Source organism: Papio anubis, chromosome 14 (assembly GCF_008728515.1).
Source record: "Papio anubis isolate 15944 chromosome 14, Panubis1.0, whole genome shotgun sequence".
Lineage (NCBI taxonomy): Eukaryota > Metazoa > Chordata > Mammalia > Primates > Cercopithecidae > Papio > Papio anubis.
Genome location: NC_044989.1, coordinates 6670811 through 6690832, shown reverse-complemented (window position 1 = coordinate 6690832; position 20022 = coordinate 6670811). Strand labels below are relative to the sequence as shown.

The following is a 20022-nucleotide window of genomic DNA, read 5'->3' as shown; positions in this document are numbered from 1 at the left end:
TTGAACGTGGAAATCCTTGGTTCTTAGGAACAGCATAGGAAGCTTCCTGGTTACATGAACAGTTCAGACACACCAAGAAAAGCCAAGAGTGTAAAATCAAGTTATAATGAAGGAAAACTTTGGTTTTCTAGAACTTCAAAATAAACATTTTAGCATCAGGCCATGACAGCAGTGTTAGAACCAGAGAAAAAGTTACAGGACTTGACAAAAAGGTTGAAGGAGATGGTTATCATGTGGCCATGCAAAAAGAATTTACCTTTTCAAGGACCAAGAGAAAGAGAGCTGCATTTACAACCTGAAAACAGGAAAATTATATAGATCTCAGGAGGAAATATGCCAGAAACAGAAACTGTTCGTAGTTTAGAGGATTACTATTAAGGGAACAGATTTGCAAATTAAAAATTACTCTTGCAATTTTACTAAGACCAAATCAGTATTTTAAGAAAACCTTGTTTTAATACAGGGGACCAAATTTTAAAGTTCTGTATCAGTGTATTTTTAACATCAAAGTTTAATCCTGAGAAAGACTCATGTACAATTTCTTTTCAATTGTAGCCAACCTGCTTGCACAGAAAATTGCTTTTATAAACTTTCTTTTCATGCAGCTTATGATTTACTTAGACCTGATCTCTGAAAGTTGCTCAGTGTTTTTAGCCCTTTTGTTAACTTCTAGCCTCGGATTTGGGTTATAGAGTCATCACTCTATCCTGGGCTCATTTTATTAATTCTTATTTTCTGAGCTTATCATTTATTTTGTAATATTCACTTTTACGAATGTGGAATTGTTTGTAATATTCTCTTTTGTGCATCCTTTTCAACTTGTGGTTCTATCATCTTATTTATTCCTATTCTGATTTGCATTTTCTTTCTTTTTCCAATTGAATAAAGTACCTAGAAGCACATCTGTTTAAACATGTTTTCAAAAACTAAGCTCTTTTGCAAAATGTTACTTTTTCATTTTATTATTTATTAATTGTTATTTATATTTTTAATTCTCCCATTCTACTTATTTCTTTCTTAGGAGCAGAATGGCTAGAAAAGTTTCATTTTCTCTTGTTTAATACTGTAAATGTTGAAGATTGTGGCTTTTCCTATGATACAGCTGTGCTATTCATTCATTTAAAGACACCTCTTTGAAGTATCTTCCCAGCCTGCAGCTTCTCTCCTTTCCACCTGCAAGCGTGGGCTGCTACAGACACGTTTAGCCAATATAAACATCCAGCTGTGGCTCTCAGAGTCTCTGTCCTACAAATTTGAAGGGGCTTGAAAATCTAACAGAAATGTTTCTTTATGAATGAAGATATATCTTCAACATCTTCAACACTTATATAATATTGACTAAGCCCAGATACCGCAGTGTTATTAACTTTACATCTCTTTGCAGGGCAAAGGTAGGTGAAAAACAGGAAAACTTAAATTAAAAAAACATAGGACTCTTCATTTGGCAAACTGTATGTCAGGTTTTCTTTCAGTTGGAGGCTCAGAGAAAAGTTAGGAAGAAGCTAGTCTTCCTACTTACCCTCTAGGTGCTCCGTGGTGGGAGCTGAGCACTGGCAAGTGACTGTGGAGTGTTAAAGTCCGAGGATACAAAAAGCCTTGGTGGGGGATACAGGAGAGGCTACTAACCCAGATATGTGGAGGGTTATAGGCTATATCATGTCCCCCAAAATTCACATTACAGCCCTAATCCCCAGTTCCTCACAGTATGACTTATTTCAAAATAAGGCTTTCAATAGGTGATTACATTAAAATGAGAACATTATGGTGGGCCCTAATCCAGTATGACTGGTGTCCCTCCCAGAAGAGGAAATTGGACTTTCAAGGAGACGCCAAGGATGCAAGTACAGAGGAAAGGTGCCGTGAGAACACAAGAGAGAAGGCGGCCATCTGCACGCTAGAAAGAGAGGCCTCAGAAAAAGCAAACCCTGATGGCAACTTGATCTCCAACTTCTCTGGCCACCTGAACTTTGAGAAAATACATTTTCTATTGTTTAGGCTGCCCAGTCTGTGGTATTTTGTTATGGCAGCCAAGATAGACTAATACATCCAGAGAGGCGGATGGCATAGGGAAAACGTCCAGCAGGCTTGAGGATGCAGTACTGTCTTAGAGAAGAAAAGGGAGTGGCTGGGAGATTCTTACTTTCATACACTACATACACGTGAAACCATTCGCACATGCTAAACGTCCAAAAGTGAAATTCCTGATAAATTATTCTATTCTCCAAGAGCTAAAAAATTTTAAACTCCTAATTCTTCTTAGCCTATGAACCCACACTCCAACCACCTATCTATATTTCACATTTGTTAAAAATACTTTTTTTCAGAATTAAACATAATCCCAAGTTTAAGCCCAATATTATTAAGACATAAAAAATATAACTGCTTTCAGCTCATCTAATGTTTTCAATCTTTGTCTCAATTCTAAATTTTTGAGAGAGTTTCCCTGGAGAATATTATCCTTTTGTTTGTTTGATATCAGTTTTAAAAGCCATCAGTTAATGAGTAAACACAGAATAAAATATCCATATAACTGGGCAAACACTGTTACACTGTTGGGCAGTTAACACTGTTGGGCAGCAACAGTGCTGATGCTGGACTGTGGCAGGCAGAGGGTGCTATCCTGACACACTTCACCTTAGTGCAGGAAACTTCAATTTGGTGGATGAAAGGCGATTTCGAGGTGCCAATCTGGGCGACACTTCCCAGTTGGAATCAGCAAAAAGGAGAGGGCAATTCCGGGAAGAGGGAAAATCTTGTACACAGGTGAGTGGGTGCACAGGTGAGTGAGTGAACAAGTGAGATAAGATACAGGAGAGGGAAGAGCCAGAACTGCGCCCTGTTCCCATAGGAAGGCAGCTCTGCAGGATTACAGGGGCGGGGACGCGGGGTCAGAGCTAGGAGTTGAGGTCGGGGAGGGGACCCACGGTCTGCAGGGCCTGGTCAGTCATCCAAGGGCAGTAGTGCGCCTGCACGTGGGCGTTTCAGAGCCAGTTACACCGGGAAGGGACTTCTCTGTCCCTCTGTCCCTCGCGCGTGCACCCCCACCCCCTCCATGCACCCAGCATATGCCGCAGAGGAGCAACTCAAACCAGGGTCGGGACCGCCAGCCACCCGCAGAACGCACACGGAGCTACCTTGGGGCCGAGGACACAGGGCCTCATTCGGTGTCAGCCCCGGGAGCCTGCGCTTGGGGACCGCGCAGGCCGGCGGCGCCGCGCACCTGGGGCCCCGGGGCCGAGCGTTTGCTCCCGAGCGCCGGCTGTTTATCGCGCAAATCTCGCGGCGAGGAGGAGAGGCCGGAAGAGCGCGCCAGCCTCAGGGCTCCTGCCCCGCCGGGGCCTCTGGCTTTCGTTTCCCCGCAACGCTTCGGTTTCGTTTCCCGCCGGCGCCTGGCTCCCGCCAGGTTTCATTTCCCGCCGACGCCGGGCTCCCGCCGGGTTTCCTTTCTGAGGCGGGGCCGAGGGCGGCGTCGCTGAGACGCCCATGGCCTTCGCCCGCCCGCTTCTGCGCCGGCCACTCTCGGGGCAGCTGCTCGGGCGGCGCGGGGTCTGCGCTGGGGCCATGGCTCCGCCGCGCCGCTTCGTCCTGGAGCTCCCCGACTGCACCCTGGCTCATTTCGCCCTGGGCGCCGATGACCCCGGCGACGCAGACGCCCCCGACCCCCGCTTGGCGGCGCTGCTGGGGCCCCCGGAGCGCAGCTACTCGCTGTGCGTGCCGGTGACCCCGGACGCCGGCTGCGGGGCCCGAGTCCGGGCGGCGCGGTTGCACCAACGCCTGCTGCACCAGCTGCGTCGCGGCCCCTTCCAGCGGTGCCAGCTGCTCAGGCTGCTCTGCTACTGCCCGGGCGGCCAGGCCGGCGCGCAGCAAGGCTTCCTGCTGCGCGACCCCCTGGATGGCCCTGACACCCGGCAAGCGCTGCTCGAGCTGCTGGGCGCCTGCCAGGAGGCACCACGCCCCCACCTAGGCGAGTTCGAGGCCGACCCCCGCGGCCAGCTGTGGCAGCGCCTCTGGGAGGTGCAAGATGGCAGACGGCTGCAGGTGGGCTGCGCACAGGTCGTGCCCGCCCCGGAGCCCCCGCTGCACCCGGTGGTGCCAGACTTGCCTAGTTCCGTAGTCTTCCCGGACCGGGAAGCCGCCCGGGCCGTTTTGGAGGAGGTAAGAGTTCTGTCCCTTTCCAGCGCCCAGCGTGGCATCTGAACCCTTCAGACCAGAAAACTGGACCAAGAGGCTGGTCTGTGAAGCCGCTTCTTGCCTGGGTGGTTTGTTTATTTCCGTTCGCAAATCAGGTAGGGAAGGTGTCCTGTATGCCAGGCAACTCTTTCAAGATTCTTGTTTGCAAGGATCTTCCAACCTGATGTGGAACATAGACCTACACCAGGCCACGCGATGCTTGCTGTAAAAGCATCCCGACAGCACTACAGAGGGAGTAAAGGGGTTGCCGGGAGTAAGGGAAAATAATGTCAGCTGGGAAGTCATTTTATTTGCTGATGATCACCATTCGAGGATCTTGGGGTGAAAAAGAAAATGCATGCGTTTAGGCGGTTTAAGAAATTTAGACTTAAATAGTGTTTACCTACCGACTGGCCATGAACCTTGTACAGGTTACTCAACTACTCTAAGGTTGACCCTTTGACTTGTACAATTCCTGCCTTGCGGTGTTGTCCTGATGATTAAGGAAACATCTGACTCACAACAGGTACTCAAAGAAAGAGACTGAAGATTCTTTCTGATCGCAGGCTAGGCAGATTTCCTCCTGTGGCACAGATGACCCTTGAGGATGCCCCATGGATCTTGGGAATATTTTCCAAGCTTACGGGACAGCGTTGTGGAGCAGTTAAGAGTGCAAGATCAACCACGTGTATTTAAATTTAAACTCTGGCATTTATGAACTGTGTCACTTTGAGCAAGTTTCTTCAACTCTCTGCCTCAGTTTCCTTAATTCATAGGCTAGGAATTATAATAGTACCCCCAACCACCACCTCAAAGCTATCACAGAGATTGGCAACTGAATACTTGTAAAGCACTTAAAAGATTGCCTTGCTCAGAGCAAGCACATGAGTGTCTGAGCCTCGCTGTGAGTTGCCGTGAGCGTGCAGTGAGATAATGCACATTGAGGAACTGGAAATTCCCAGAGGGATGCTGCTCTGCTGGCTTTGTGATTGCTGTGCTTGGCTCTTTTGCTCAGTCTCCTGAGTGGCTAGGAGAGGACATGCTGCAGATGCAGACTGCTGTCTCCAGCTCACTGTGTAGCTGATTTCCCATTCTTGTGACACTGTGTTCCCAGTGGGCCTGTAGTTCCATGTTGCTGTGTCACAGGACACTAATGATGTGCCTTGCCTGGCCTTTCTCAGAGCTGCTCAGTGAGGGCTGCATGCCACCGAGCGATCCAGATGGGGACAGCTGTTTCGAGCCTCGGCTACTTAATATAAAATAAAACACTCCAGTCCACCCTAGCATCAAATACTCTGAATTTCCATGGTCTGGCACGGTTCTCAGTATAACTTAGGCCTATAATGTTGTGCTGAGCAATTTAGGTGTGATTTCTGCAAAAGCCCCCTGGCTTCATTGCTGACGGATAGACGTTGTTTTACAGTGTACCTCCTTTATTCCTGAAGCCCGGGCGGTGCTTGACCTGGTCGACCAGTGCCCAAAACAGGTCCAGAAAGGAAAGTGCCAGGTTGTTGCCATCGAAGGACTGGATGCCACGGGTAAGATAATATTACCTTTTAGTTATAGGCAATGACACTAACTGATTAGTTGCAGAAACAGAAATACTTCCTGCAAAACAAAACTTTATATGGAGCCTTCTCTGTGCCCTACTGTGTGGCAGGCCTTGTGCTAGGCAGGCCCTGGGATGCAGAGATGAATAAGACCTTCAATATGAAGCAGCATGGTGTGTGGGCGCGAACCCTCAGTGGTCTGGTGGAACATAGGGAGAGCACTGAATCTGGCCTCTGTGGGGCTTTGTGGGGTGGAGTGCGTGATACCTGGATTGTATTTTAAGTAGAGATAGGAGTTGGTCAGGTGATGAAAGCAGGTAGCATCCTCCAGACAGAAGAAATAGCATGGGCAAATGTGCAGGGGCTTGAACCAGGGTGATGTGTCCAGGAACCACAGGCAATTCAGAGATTCTTCTGGAGCAAAATGTGGAAGAACTAGGAAATGCAAGAAAAAAAGCCTTCTGAGCTGTCAAACTGAGGTCAAAATACAATGTGTGCTCACATTAGCCCAAAGTACAAAAGGGGCAGAAGTGCTGCTCCTGTGGCCCAGGACACACCGAGGGGAGGGTTAATGCTGGAGAACTAGCATCCGAGTGGTTCAGCACAGGAGTTTCTCCTCCTGTGTAAACTTGAGGGGTACAGACTTTTAATGATATAAAAGGCAATTTCCATATAGAGGCACTTGTGTACCCAGCTAGGGAGATGTGGCCCATGTTGACCATCCTGGCTCCATATGAAGGATCGGGCCATGCCTTGGCCTTCAGGGAGACCAGCTGTCATCACTCAGGTGTACTGGCTGTGCCCAGGACAAGTCATAGTTTCTTTCAGCTGCAGAGGGAATTGTAACACTATCAGTCCTTCAGCTGATGTGTTTTGTTGATCATTTATTTTGTACCCACAGCTAATTTAGATTTGGTAGGATTACAGGAGATATAAAAATTCTGCCTCAACACAAGCATCCACACATACAAATGTTACAAGGAGATAGCATAGAGTGGCAGAAAGAACACAGGCTAGTGGTTCTGTCTGCCCTGCATTTGCATCCTGCACCAAGGCCTGCCAGGAGGGTGAGTTGGGGTAAATTTGTTAACTTCTCCAGTGCTCCGTTTCTTCATCTGTAAGATGATTGAATAATAACTATTTTGGAGAATTAGGAGCATAACGTGCTGAGTACTTGGCTCCTAGTAGACACTGAGAAATGGTAGCTACTGTTAAGGTCCATCCTGATAACCCAAGAAAAAAAGAAAATAGATAGTTGGCAATAAAGTGTTAAGTATGTGATAGAGAAACTTATAAACAAATTGAAACAGTAGGAGCTCAGAGAAACTAGTGCACAGTTTGCTGGAGTAGATCATCTTCACATCACCACCTGTCCTGAGCTCCAGGCAGCAGCTGATAATTGTGAGATGGGCTCTGGGAAGGGGCTAATCTGTCACCTGAGGTTGTGCAAGGGGGAGTCAGAAAGTCAATGAGGCCTGAGCAGTGTCTTTGAGGAGAAGGCTGAAGCCTAAAGCAGATACAAAAGCTCTAAAGGCCAAGCCCAAAGGGGCAAGCACGGGAGTGAGTGGTAGAACCAGGCCTGGAAATTGGAAAGGGATTGCACAGAAGTGGAAGCAGGGTTTGAAGAAGGTAGAAAGAGAAGAGGGGCGAGAAGAGTCGCTGTGGATGCCAGCTGTGGGTTCATCAACTACAGACAGTAAGACGAGAGAAAGTCTTCAGGGTGGGGAACATGGTAAGAGGGTAAGCAGTAGCTGGGCTGCCGGGAATAAAAGTCACACATAAAAGGGGCTCTTGTATCTAGACTCCCAATATCAGATTTGATCACTAACAAGAGTTTTTCCTCCAGGTTTCCTAATACCACACAGAGGAATCCTACCTTCCTATGGGTCTATAGCTTTTTATAAAGAATCCTGTTATTTAGTCTGCTCATTTGATTTGCAGGTTGAGAGAGTGTCTGTGCTCTTTCTACATCAATATTAACTTTTGGGCTGTGGTTAAGATGTGTATACTTTGTGTATGATCTGCAGGTAAAACCACGGTGACCCAGTCAGTTGCAGATTCGCTTAAGGCTGTCCTCTTAAAGTCACCACCCTCTTGCATTGGCCAGTGGAGGAAAATCTTTGATGATGAACCAACTATCATTAGAAGAGCTTTTTATTCATTGGGCAATTATATTGTGGCCTCTGAAATAGCTAAAGAATCTGCCAAATCTCCTGTGATTGTAGACAGGTGGGTATAAAGATGCCTTGAATTAGGCCTTTTCTCTCTTAATATATGAGTGAGTGTGTGTGTGTGTGTGTATACATACATGTATATGCCAAGAAAAAATTGTGTTTAAGTCAAACTGTATTATGATAATAATAGGAATTCTGCTTATGAATTGTTAATTACCTATACCAGGCACTGGCATTTGCTGGAGAATTACATATATAATACTAGTATCTGGAACTATAACTTGGGTAGGTGAATGTTAAATGCTATTCCCAGTTTACTGATGAGAACTGTAGATCTCAGAAAGGTAAAGTAACTTGCCAAGGTAATAGCAAGCTGGAAATAGCATACTGGGGACATTAATGAGTCTATACTTTCAGTCATTCATTTGTTCATTGGCTTATTCAACAAACACTTACTGGACACCTCCTGTGTGCCAAAGACTAGTCTCAATTCAGAGGATTCAATGATAAACCAGTGTATTAGTCCATTTTCATGCTGCTAATAAAGACATACCTGAGATTGGGCAATCTACAAAAGAAAGAGGTTTAATGGACTTAGAGTTCCATGGGGCTAGGGAGGCCTCACAATCATGGTGGAAGGTAAAAAGCACATCTCACATAGTGGCAGACAAGAGTAGAGAGCATGTGCAGGGAAACTCCCCTGTTTAAAACCATCAGACCTTGTAAGACTTATTCCCAATCATGAGAATGGCATGGTAAAGACCTGCCCCCATGATTCAATTACCTCCCACCGGGTCCTTCCCACAATACATGGGAATTCAAGATGAGATTTGGGTGAGGACACAGCCAAACCATATCACTCCCTTCCTGGCCTCTCCCAAACCTCATGTCCTCACATTTCAAAACCAATCATGCCTTCCCAACAGTCCCACAAACTCTTAACTCATTTCAGCATTAAGTCAAAAGTCCACAGCCAAAGTCTCATCTGAGATAAGGCAAGTCTCTTCCACCTATGAACCTGTAAAACCAAAAGCAAGTTAGTTACTTCCTAGATACAGCCATTACAAATGGGAGAAATTGACCAAAACAGAGGGGCTACAGACTCCATGCAAGTCTGAAATCCAGCTGGGTAGTCAAATCTTAAAGCTCCAAAATGATCTCCTTTGACTCCATTTCTCACATCCAGATCATGCTGATGCAAGAGGTGGGTCCTCATGGGCTTGGGCAGTGCCATCTCTGTGGCTTTGCAGGGTATAGCCTCCCTCCTTGCTGCTTGCACAGGCTGGTGTTATCTGTAGCTTTTCCAGGTGCACGGTGCAAGCCGTCAGTGGATCTACCATTCTGGGGTCTGGTGGACAGTGACTCTCTTCAAACAGCTCCACTAGGCAGTGCCCCAGTAGGGACTCAGTGTGGGGGCTCCAACCCCACATTTACCTTCCGCACTACCCTAGCAGAGGTTCTCCATGAGAGCCCCACTCTTGCAGCAAACTTCTGCTTGGACATCCCCACATTTCCACACATCCTGTGAAATCTAGGCGGAGGTTCCCAAACCTCAATTCTTGACTTCTGTGTACCTGTAGGCTCAATACCACATGGAAGCTGCCAAGGCTTGGGGCTTGCCCCCTCTGAATCAAGAGCCTGAGCTGTACCTTGGCCTCTTTTGCTCAAGGCTAAAGTGGCTGGGACACAGGGCACCAAGTCTCTAGGCTGCACACACCAGAGGGACCCTGGGCCCACAAAACCATTTTTTTCCTCCTAAACCTCTGGGTCTGTGATGGGAGGGGCTACAGCAGAGGTCTCTGACATGCCCTTGAGACATTTTCCCCATTGTCTTGGTGATTAACATTTGGCTCCTCATTGCTTATGCAGACTTCTGCAGCCAGCATGAATTTGTCCTCAGAAAATGGGATTTTCTTTTCTGTCACATTGTCAGGCTGCAAATCTTCCAAACTTTTATGCTCTTTTCCATTTTAAAACTAAATGCCTTTAACAGCACCCAAGTCACCTCTTGAATGCTTTGCTGCTTAGAAATTTCTTCCACCAGATACCCTAAATTATCTCTCTCACGTTCAAAGTTCCGCAAATCTCTAGGGCAAGGGCTAAATGCTGCCAATGTCTTTGCTAAAGCATAACAAGTGTTACTTTTGCTCCAGTTCTCAACCAGTTCCTCATTTCCATCTAAGACCACCTCAGCCTGGATTTCATTGTCCATATCATTATCAGCATTTTGGTCAAAGCCATTGAACAGATCTCTAGGGAGGTCAGCCTTTCCCACATTTTCCTGTCTTCATCTGAACCCTCCAAACTGCTCCAATCTCTGCCTGTTACCCAGTTCCAAAGTCACTTCTGCATTTTTGGGGTATCTTTTCAGCAGCACCCCACTTCTGGTACTGATTTACTGTATTGGTTCATTTTCACACTGCTGATAAAGACATACCCGAAATTGGGCAATTTACGAAAGAAAGAGGTTTAGTGGATTTACAGTTCCATGTTGCTGAGGTCTCATAGTCATGGTGGAAGGTAAAAGGCACATCTCACATGGCAGCAGACAAGAGTAGAGAGCTTGTGTAGGGAAACTCCCCTTTTTAAAACCATCAGGTCTCATGAGACTTATTCACTACCATGAGAACAGTATGGGAAAGACCTGACCCTGTGATTCAATTAGCTCCCACTGGATCCCTCCAACAACACATGAGAATTCAAGCTGAGATTTGAGTGGGAGCACAGCCAAACCATAACAATGAGATAGATTGTTCCCTACTTTCATTGAGCAAACTTAACATTTTAGGAGAAGAAAAGTATCAAGTGAACAAATACATAAAATAATACATAAGATGAGATAAGACAATATCAAAGCATGATAAATGCAGGGAAAAGGAAAAATCAAAGTAATGTGCTAGAAAATGGCTAACCTCCCACTAGATATGGTTTAGGAAGGCCTGTCTGAGAAAGCACCATTAGTCAGAGCCCTGATTTAAAAAAAAAAAAAAAGCCAAATGTGAAAATTCCCAGGTAACAGAAAGCAGTGTGGAGAGAGGAATCTTCAAGAATGAAGCTAAGACTGAACTGAAATAAGTTAACATATCTGACAACTATAAAATGGTCTATGTTCTGGAAACGTAGTAGATGAGGAGGTGCTTTGTGGATGAATGGGAAGAGGAAGGTTGGGGCAGATCTGTAGGGCCTGTAGGCCATGGCATAGAGTGGATTTTATTCTGAGTGCACTGGGGAGCCACTGGAATGTTTCTGATAAAGGAGAGACATAAACTGATATGTACTTTAAAAATTCATCTGTAGGAAATAGCTTTAGGTCAGGTGCAGTAGCTTACACTTGTAATCCAAGCACTTTGGAAGGCTGAGGTGGGAAGAGTGCTTGAGCCCAGGAGTTCAACACCAGCCTTGATAACATAGTGAGACCTCATCTCTACAAAAAAAAAAAAAAAGAAAAAAAAATAGCTGGGTATGGTGGTGCCCAGTTGTAGTCCCAGCTACTTAGGAGACTCAGGAAGGAGAATCCCTCAAGCCCAGGAGGTCAAGGCTACAATCACAGAGCAAGAGGGTGACAGAGCAAGAGGGGCCTTGTCTCAAAAAAAAAATCCCAAAAACAATAAAACAAAAAAGAAGAAAAAAATAGCTTTAAAAATACTCTAAGAAAGGAGAAAGAATATGACAAGTAGGTCATACTGAACTTACATCACGATGGCACAGGGATGAAAAGATTACAGTCACTGTGAGATTCCATTTTACTCCCATCTGGATTTCATTTTACTCCCATCTAGTTGGTGAAACTACTGTAACTAAAAGTTTCCTCATATGATATGGATCAATAGAAACTCTCATATGATGCTGGTCAGAGCATATCATATGATACTAGCATAATCACTTGGAGAGCAGTTTGAGAGGATGTAGCAAAGTGGAAGATTGCTCCTGCCTGTTGAAGAAACACTCACAAAAGTTTCTTTCAGCTTCCTTCATACTGTTGCAAAATTTGCAACACCTAAAGCCCATCAACAGGAGAAAGCATGAATAAATACCAGCATATTTATAAGGTGGAGAACCATATAGCAGCAGTGTAAATATGTTGTGCAGTGCATGAGAGCGCACACATTACAAAACCATAATGTTGAATGAAAATGTCAAGTTGCCGAAAGATGTTCAGTAGAATACACTCACAGTTATTCATACTGCAAAGAGTAGAGAAATGAAAGGATGTTGAACAGCAGATTTAAGAAAGTTGTTCTCTGGAAAGTAGAGATAAATGTGGTTGAGAAGGAGTTCAGAAGGACTTCGATTGTGATTGGATTATTTCTTACCATTTCTTGAATGTTCATTTTCTCCAAAGATTTACTTATTTTTGTAAACATAAGCAATTGCATTGAAGTATGGCATAGTTGGTAAATAACATTAATCATAAATGTAAATCTCAAGGAATTTCAAGAAGTCAACACAACCAAGTCACCTGTACTCGGATCAAGAATGAGAGCCTGCCACAGCCCCTACACCCCTGTTCTGCCCCCACCCAGTCATTGCCCATTTCATCCCCAGGGGTGATGACTGTCCCAACTGACAGCCATATATTAGTTCTGCCTGTTCTTAAACTGCCTACAAATGCAACTATTTGTTAGGTATGGAGTTCTGTTTGCGCCTGACTTCTTTCATACCACATGTGTTTTGAAGATTTGTCTCTGTTATTGTGAACTAAATTTCATACATTTTTGGTGCACATATGGATGCCATTCTGTTGCATAGGTTCCCAGGAACAGAACTGCAGGGGCATGGGGTTTGTGGCTGTTCAGGTTTGGTAGGTGTTGCAAAAAGTATTCTAAAGGGGTTGAAAGAATGTTGAGTCTCCTCCCCTCCCAACAGCAGTGTTTGTCAAGTCCCTGTGACTAACAGCCCTGTTGACATTTAGTATTAGCAGGTTTTAATTTTGACTCCTCTAGCTTTTCCACTTGTTCCTGGTGGGTAAGCTGGTCACTGAAAAGCTAATTTGTGATATCGGGACACAGAACTACTACTCCTTTCTTGAAACTATATCTTTCTCTGTACACTTTTCTGTATGTCTGAAATATTCCATCAAGAGACCGCCCTGAGTGTATGTGGAGAATAAAGTGTGTGGTGGGGGAGGGGCAGGAAAGGAAAAAGAATCAGCTAGAAGGCTGTTGCTACAGTCTAGACTGTGATGGCCCATGAGTCGTTTTAACCCTGGGATGACAATGGGGATAACACAATAAGAATTTCAAAGTTGGCAAGTTATGTGGAATCTTAGGATGAACTGAGAAGGATACAAAATCTCGGTCGTTTATGGGAATGCTTTGCCTGGAAAATGTTTTTGCCCTATTGTTAATGTGCCCGGTGTTATCATATGTGATATCTGTATTAGTTCATTCTCACACTGCTATAAAGACATACCTGAGACTGGGTAATCTATAAAGAAAAGAGGTTTAGTTGACTGACAGTTCCACATGGCTATATGGGAGGCATGGCTGGGGAGGCCTCAGGAAACGCACAATCGTGGCAGAAGTTGAAGAGGAAACAATGGCAACAGGAGAGAGAGAGAGAAAGAGAGAGAACACGAGAGAGAGAGAGCCAAAGCGAGCGAGCCAGGGGAAGTGCTACACATTTTAAACCCCCAGATCTTGTGACAACTCACTCACCATCACGAGAACAGCAAGGGGGATGTCTGCCCCCATGATCCAGTCAACTCCCACCAGGCCTCATCTCCAACAATGAGAATTATTAGGTTGGTGCAAAAGTCATTGTGGGTTTTGATATTATGCTTAATGGCGAAAACTGCAATGACTTTTGTACCAACCTAATACACTTTGGCAGGAGATTTTGGTGGGGACAAAGAACCAAACCAAATTGATATCTTTTTTGATACAGTCCTGTATCAAAACTATTTAAAAAAACTATATCACACTGTTACGATAAGATAAATATCTAATTCTTTTCAGACACTGGTTATAACTAAAGCCGGATCATTGCAAATTATAATAACAGAATACAGGACAGCACTGAAAAGGACTGAAAAGCACTGAGAAAACTAAGGTTTTCCCAGCAGGGTATGACTTTCGAGGTACATTATTTCCTAGGACGCCTGCGGATCCTGAAGCAGCACTGGCCACTGTGTGCGGGCAGGGATTTCTGCGCTCTGTTCCCCAGTTTTCTGATCTGTTAAGTGGGGACACTCATGCCCCCTTCCCTTCCTACGGTCAGGAGTTCTGATGAAGATTCAGTGAGTGGATGTGTGTGGAAGTGCCCTGAAAATAGGAAATTGCTATTAAAATATAAAGCATCATAATATGAGCTGTGTATGTGTTGGCAAATTGCTTTTGATTTGAACTAATGTGGCTTCCCTGACGGCAGGATTGGAGAATACTAAAGAGTGGGAAGCATCTGAAATTGATGGGCTAAGGGTGTGATTATTTAAAACAAGCAGCTGTATTGTCTAGGGAGAACTCTATAGAAAACGGGTCCCTAATTCTTCCCTTGATTTGTCGTCTTTGTGTGTGTGAATTGTCTGCAATTTAGTTCTTTAAAGAAATGCTGTATCACCTTGTCAGATGAAAAGAAAAGAGCAGTTATTTGTTGTCTTTGTGGGTTTTGTTCATGTTTAAAGATTTGAATGAAACCCATTTTAGACAATACCATCATCTAGCTGAAAAATATGAGAGACAGTAATTTTTAACGGGACTGTGGTTAGGGCTGGAGACTTAATCACCCCTATTACCTTTAAAAATCTATTCTTGCTGGTGATTTTTCTACAATAAAGAAGACTTTAAAAATAAGATGATATCAGACTCTGTATTCATCGATGGGCATTTAATTCAGTGAATCTGGAGCATGCGCAGACCATGGTGTAAATTATAGTTTAAGTACCAGAAAAAGAAAACGGAGACCCTGATTGGCTTTTTTGAGCTTGCGGGACAAAATCCGTCTGACAGAGAAGCTGAAAGTACAAGTTTGTGAGTGACAGGAGCTGGGTAAGTAACACCTAGGAAGGTGCCCAGGCAGAACTCACAGGAGCTGGCAGTGGCCTGAAGCTCTCAGAGCACACTTTTGGAGGTGAGCAAGGGCTTTGAAGGATGAATGGCGTCGGGATGATCAACTCGCAAGTGAATTTTTTTCTTGCGTCCTTTTCAGTGCTGTCCTGTATTCTGTTATCATAATTTGCAATGATCTGGCTTTAGTTAAAACCAGTGTCTGATAAGAATTAGATATTTATCTTATAGTAACAGTGTGATACAGTTTTTTTTAAAGCACAGAGGTCCAGAGGAGAGGTTGCAACAACTATGGAAGGCAAACAAACCTTGCATGATCTCTGTTTTCCAGATAAGGAGATTGAGGCTGTATCAGCTACGATGGCTTTTACCTATATCTACAAAACAAGTGGGGCGGGGGGCACAGGCAGAATGACGCACAGTCCAGGTGACACAGGGAATTTATTATGTGGATACCACTGTGTACTTTCCACTGTGGAGAGGAGTGCACTTCTAAAATGATCAAAATTTTAGGATTTTAAAGAATTGGGCCAGGCATGGTGGCTCACACCTGTAATTCCAGCACTTTGGGAGGCCAAGGCACGTGGATCACCTGAGGTCAGGAGTTTGAGACCAGCCTGGCCAACATGATGAAACCCCATGTCTGCTAAAAATACAAAAATTAGCTGGGCGTGGTGGTGCATGCCTGTAATCCCAGCTACTTGGGAGGATGGGGCAGGAGAATTGCTGGAACCTGGGAAGCAAAGGTTGCAGTGAGCTGAGATCCTGCCACTGCACTCCAGCCTGGGCAACAACAGAGTGAGACTCCATCTCAAAAACACCAAGAGCAAAAAACAAAAAAACAAAGAACTGAAGGTGTAGGAACTGACATGGCCTTTCCAGGTTTTTAGTCTGCCAAGACACAGCCCTTAAATACAAATGAACTGCCAAACAGGTTCATCGTGCCCTGTCACCCTCCATTCTTTCATAGAGGAACTCGGACAGCAGGACCAAAAAGATGTGATGGCGGAGGCCACACTAAATGGTAGTTTGAGATACGTCAATGGAGCTATGTGAAGAACACGCTGCATTATTACTGTTGTCAATTTTATGTTTTAAACAATATTGTATAACATTTTTTAGTTTATAAAATTTAATTTTATTTAACTTATTCAATACTAGAAAACCGTCTGTAGAGCCAAACCTGGTTTCATCATTCCCGGCTGCTGATTTTCAGATGCTACTTTGACTTCTTCTGCAGACAGAGAACTCACTACCCCATTCCTTCTCAGGTACTGGCACAGCACTGCCACCTATGCCATAGCCACCGAGGTGAGTGGGGGTCTCCAGCACCTGCCCCCAGCCCATCACCCTGTATACCAGTGGCCAGAGGACCTGCTTAAACCTGACCTCATCCTGCTGCTCACCGTGAGTCCTGAGGAGAGGTTGCAGAGGCTCCAGGGCCGGGGCATGGAGAAGACCAGGGAAGAAGCAGAACTTGAGGCCAACAGTGTATTTCGTCAAAAGTAGGTGTCCCAATGCAATGTGAGTGGCAGGCGTTCCTGAAGGGAGATGCGCCACTGGCACTGGCTTTAGGATTGTGAGGAAGTGATACTGTTTCCAGTTTTCAAATGCAAGAGGCAACATCCTCTAAGTTACTTCATCCCTTTCCAATGGGCTTGTCACCACAGGTCTGCAGCATTGCTATCTTAAAGCAAAGGTCATCAGACTAGGGATCAGACCCTGCCGCTGATCCTGGCTGTGCTAGGAGCAGCTGCACCTGGGTAAGACAGTAAGTGACTGTGCCTCAGTTTCCCCAGTCATAGCAAAATCACACAGAGCACTAGATAATGAGCTCACAGTAACATTTACCTATTAGATGCTTCCCGTGTGTCAGGCATTTTACTGATGTTATGTCATCCTTGCGAGGAAAACATTAGCCGCATTTTACAGTTTGCAACTTTAAGGCTCAAAGGATTAAGTGATTTGTCTAAATGTACATAAGTGTTCAGTAGTAAAACCGGGATTAAAATCTTTCTGATTTTGCAGCCAGTGTTTTTGTTTTAATTAGAAAGTTATAAACACAACAGCAGAAGAGAGTCTGGCCAGGCCTCCTGCCTCATGACTGAGTATGAATCAGTTCTACAGCACTGCCTTTAAAAACTGAAGCAGAAATATTTTCTCTAACTAAACAATGACAGCTCTGTTACCATAACATAGTAATGTTTATGAATAATGGTAGCTGCTGTGGGTTAAGATACTGTGCTAAGCAGTTGGCTTATATTAATTCCATTAAACTTCAGTGAACATTTGCAAGGGAGGTATGGTTTCAGTCTTCATTTTGCAGCAGAGGAAACTGAGACACGGAGGATAAGAGATTTGACCAATTCACTTGGCTAGGAAGTAGTCAAGCAGAGTTGTGAGTGCAGACGATCCACCTCGACACCCGTGTTTTAACCGCAGTGCTGTGAGGATTCCATAAAGATATAGGCACTAGTCACTCTGGTATACACATGAAGGCTAGCTAGCATGGAAAGGATATGTAGATTTCTGGCAAAATATTAGAAGAGTCCCATGCATATATCAAGGACTCTGGCTTGCATGAAAATTATTCAGGGCACAGACTTGGGGGAAATTTGCCACTGAACAAATTACCTAAATTCTTTGAGCTTCAGTTGCCTTCTCTGCAAAAGAGGGATGACAATAGTCTCCCTCCTAAGGTTACTTTGAGAATTAAATGAGAAAAGTCATGCAAAATGCTAATGCTTGGCAGAAAACAGGTATTCAACAAATGCTAGCTATTAAACATTATTATTCGTTTATTATTTATTAAATAAAATGCATCAACGTCTTCTGTGGGCAAAGCTAGTTACAGTGAGATAAATGACATGGGAAGCTTGCTTCAAGCTGTTTATGCTATGGTAGGAAACGAACATTAATGCAAATAGCTGTGTGAAAAAGTAGACCAACTCTTTGTGTTTTGCCTGTCCTCAGGGTAGAAATGTCCTACCAGCGGATGGAGAATCCTGGCTGCCATGTGGTTGATGCCAGCCCCTGCAGAGAAAAGGTCCTGCAGACAGTATTAAGCCTAATCCAAAATAGTTTTAACGAACTGTAGTTACTCTGGCCAGGTGCCATGTCTAACTAGATTAGATGTTGTTTGAAACATCTACATCCACCATTTGTTACGCAGTGTTCCCAAATTTCTGTTGTGCAAGCATGTTGTGTGGCAGAAAATTGGAGACCAGGCATCTTAATTTTACTTCAGCCATCATACCCTCTTCTGACTAATGGACCTGTCATCACAAAGGACCCTCTCATCATGTTCCAGTGAGAGGCCAGCAATTGCTTTCTTCCTGGCATAGTAAACATCTTCTTGGAACATAAGTTTCACTTCATCACTACCAAATCTCTGGAAGACCTGTCTTACTCAGACAGCACGAGGTGTACAGAAGCAGCGGAGAAGATCTTCCGGATCAGCAAGGAGCCTCCGGAGCCCCTCCTTCTCCTACACTGGCATGCTGATGAGATCGTGACGTGCCTAGCATTGGCTTCTTCCACATCTGGTTGCACTCATCATGATGGGCTCGCTGCATCTCCCTCAGTCCCAAATTCTAGAGCCAAGTGTTCCTGCAGAGGCTGTCTATATGTCCTGGCTATCCAAGGACACTCCTGCAGGGCCATGTTTTGGGTAAGGAACACTTACAAAGAAGGCATTGGTCTTGTGTCTGAGGCTCAGAGCCCTTTTGGTAGGCTTCTGAGTCATATATAAAGACATTCAAGCCAAGATGCTCCAACTGCAACCAACCTTCTCTGAATTATATTTTGCTTATTTATATTCCTTTTCTTTTTTATCTAAAGTATGGCCCTGAATAGAATGCACATTTTCCGTTGAACTGGATGTATTTCATTTAGCCAATCCAGTAATTTATTTATATTGATCTATACATAATATATGTTTCCTCAGCGTAGGAGCTATGATTCACTAATTAAAAGTGGAGTCAAAACGCTAAATGCAATGTTTGTTGTGTATTTTCATTACACAAACTTAATTTGTCTTGTTCAGTAAGTACAGTGGATCTTGGAGTGGGATTTCTTGGTAAATTATCTTGCACTTGAATGTCTCATGATTACATACAAAATCGCATTGAGATATCTTTAGATAGAAAAAAGTAGCTGAGTGAAGGGGAAATTATAGAGCTATGTGGCTTTAGGGAGTAGGTTGAACCAGGTGATTACCTAAAATTCCTTCCAGTTCAAAAGCAGATAAAACTGTAAATTATTTTATCCTATCTACCATTTCTTAAGAAGACATTACTGCCAAATAATTAAATTTAAGGTTTTATCGGGTTTGCATATAGAATATTAAATTCTAATAAAGTTTCATGTTAATGTCATAGGATTTTTAAAAGAGCTATAGTTAATTTCTATATAATATATCTATATATATTAAAATGTAATTGGTTTCAGTTGAAAGTATTTTAAAGCTGATAAATAGCATTAGGGTTCTTAGCAATGTGGTATCTAGCTGTATTATTAGTTTTATTTACTTTAAACATTCTGAAAAGCTTATACTGGCAGCCCAGAAAAACAAACAATTAATGTATCTTTATGTCCCTTGCACATGAATAAACTTTGCTGTGGTTTACTACTCTGTGCTGTCATCCTGGGTACGTATTGATTTGTCTGAAACGTGCTTTTTCAGTTCCCCTTTTAATATTGTGATATAAAGGAGGGAAATTTTGGTAAAGGAAGTTGAAAGGTGTGAGCTGGCAGGCTAAGTGGAATTTGTGGTCAAAGTGCTTTCAGAGAAAGGGGAGGGCTATTGTTTGCTTTTAAATATCATTTCCTCATTACAAATATTAAAGACTTTTTGTAATTTATTCTTTGTACACCTGGACTTTTTATATACCGATAGGAATGTATGACTTACGAGTATTCGGTAAAATAGCACCTCCTACCCTAAAACTGATGGCAGGTAATCCTTTGCTTGGCTCTGCTCATTGCAAGATGAGCTTTGTTTCTGTTCCTGTGGTAGACCATTAGTTACCCCAAAATTTATTCTTCCTTTATTCCATGGTAATGTAATATTTAGCTTGGTACATGGGTGCCAAGAATTCCTAGTGCATTTCCAAGGCTCCCTTA

At 44.0% G+C, this 20022-nt stretch overlaps 1 protein-coding gene across 1 annotated transcript; it reads left to right on the top strand.

Annotated features, from left to right (window-relative positions):
* Window positions 1-3280: 3280 nt before the first annotated feature.
* On the top strand, window positions 3281-19758 carry CMPK2 (cytidine/uridine monophosphate kinase 2). The gene is made up of 5 exons (XM_003908242.5): window positions 3281-4155; window positions 5594-5708; window positions 7748-7949; window positions 16170-16403; window positions 17872-19758. Exons 1-5 carry the CDS (start codon window positions 3484-3486, stop codon window positions 17993-17995), a joined length of 1347 nt encoding a protein of 448 aa, XP_003908291.2. The 5' UTR covers window positions 3281-3483; the 3' UTR covers window positions 17996-19758.
* Window positions 19759-20022: the final 264 nt, after the last annotated feature.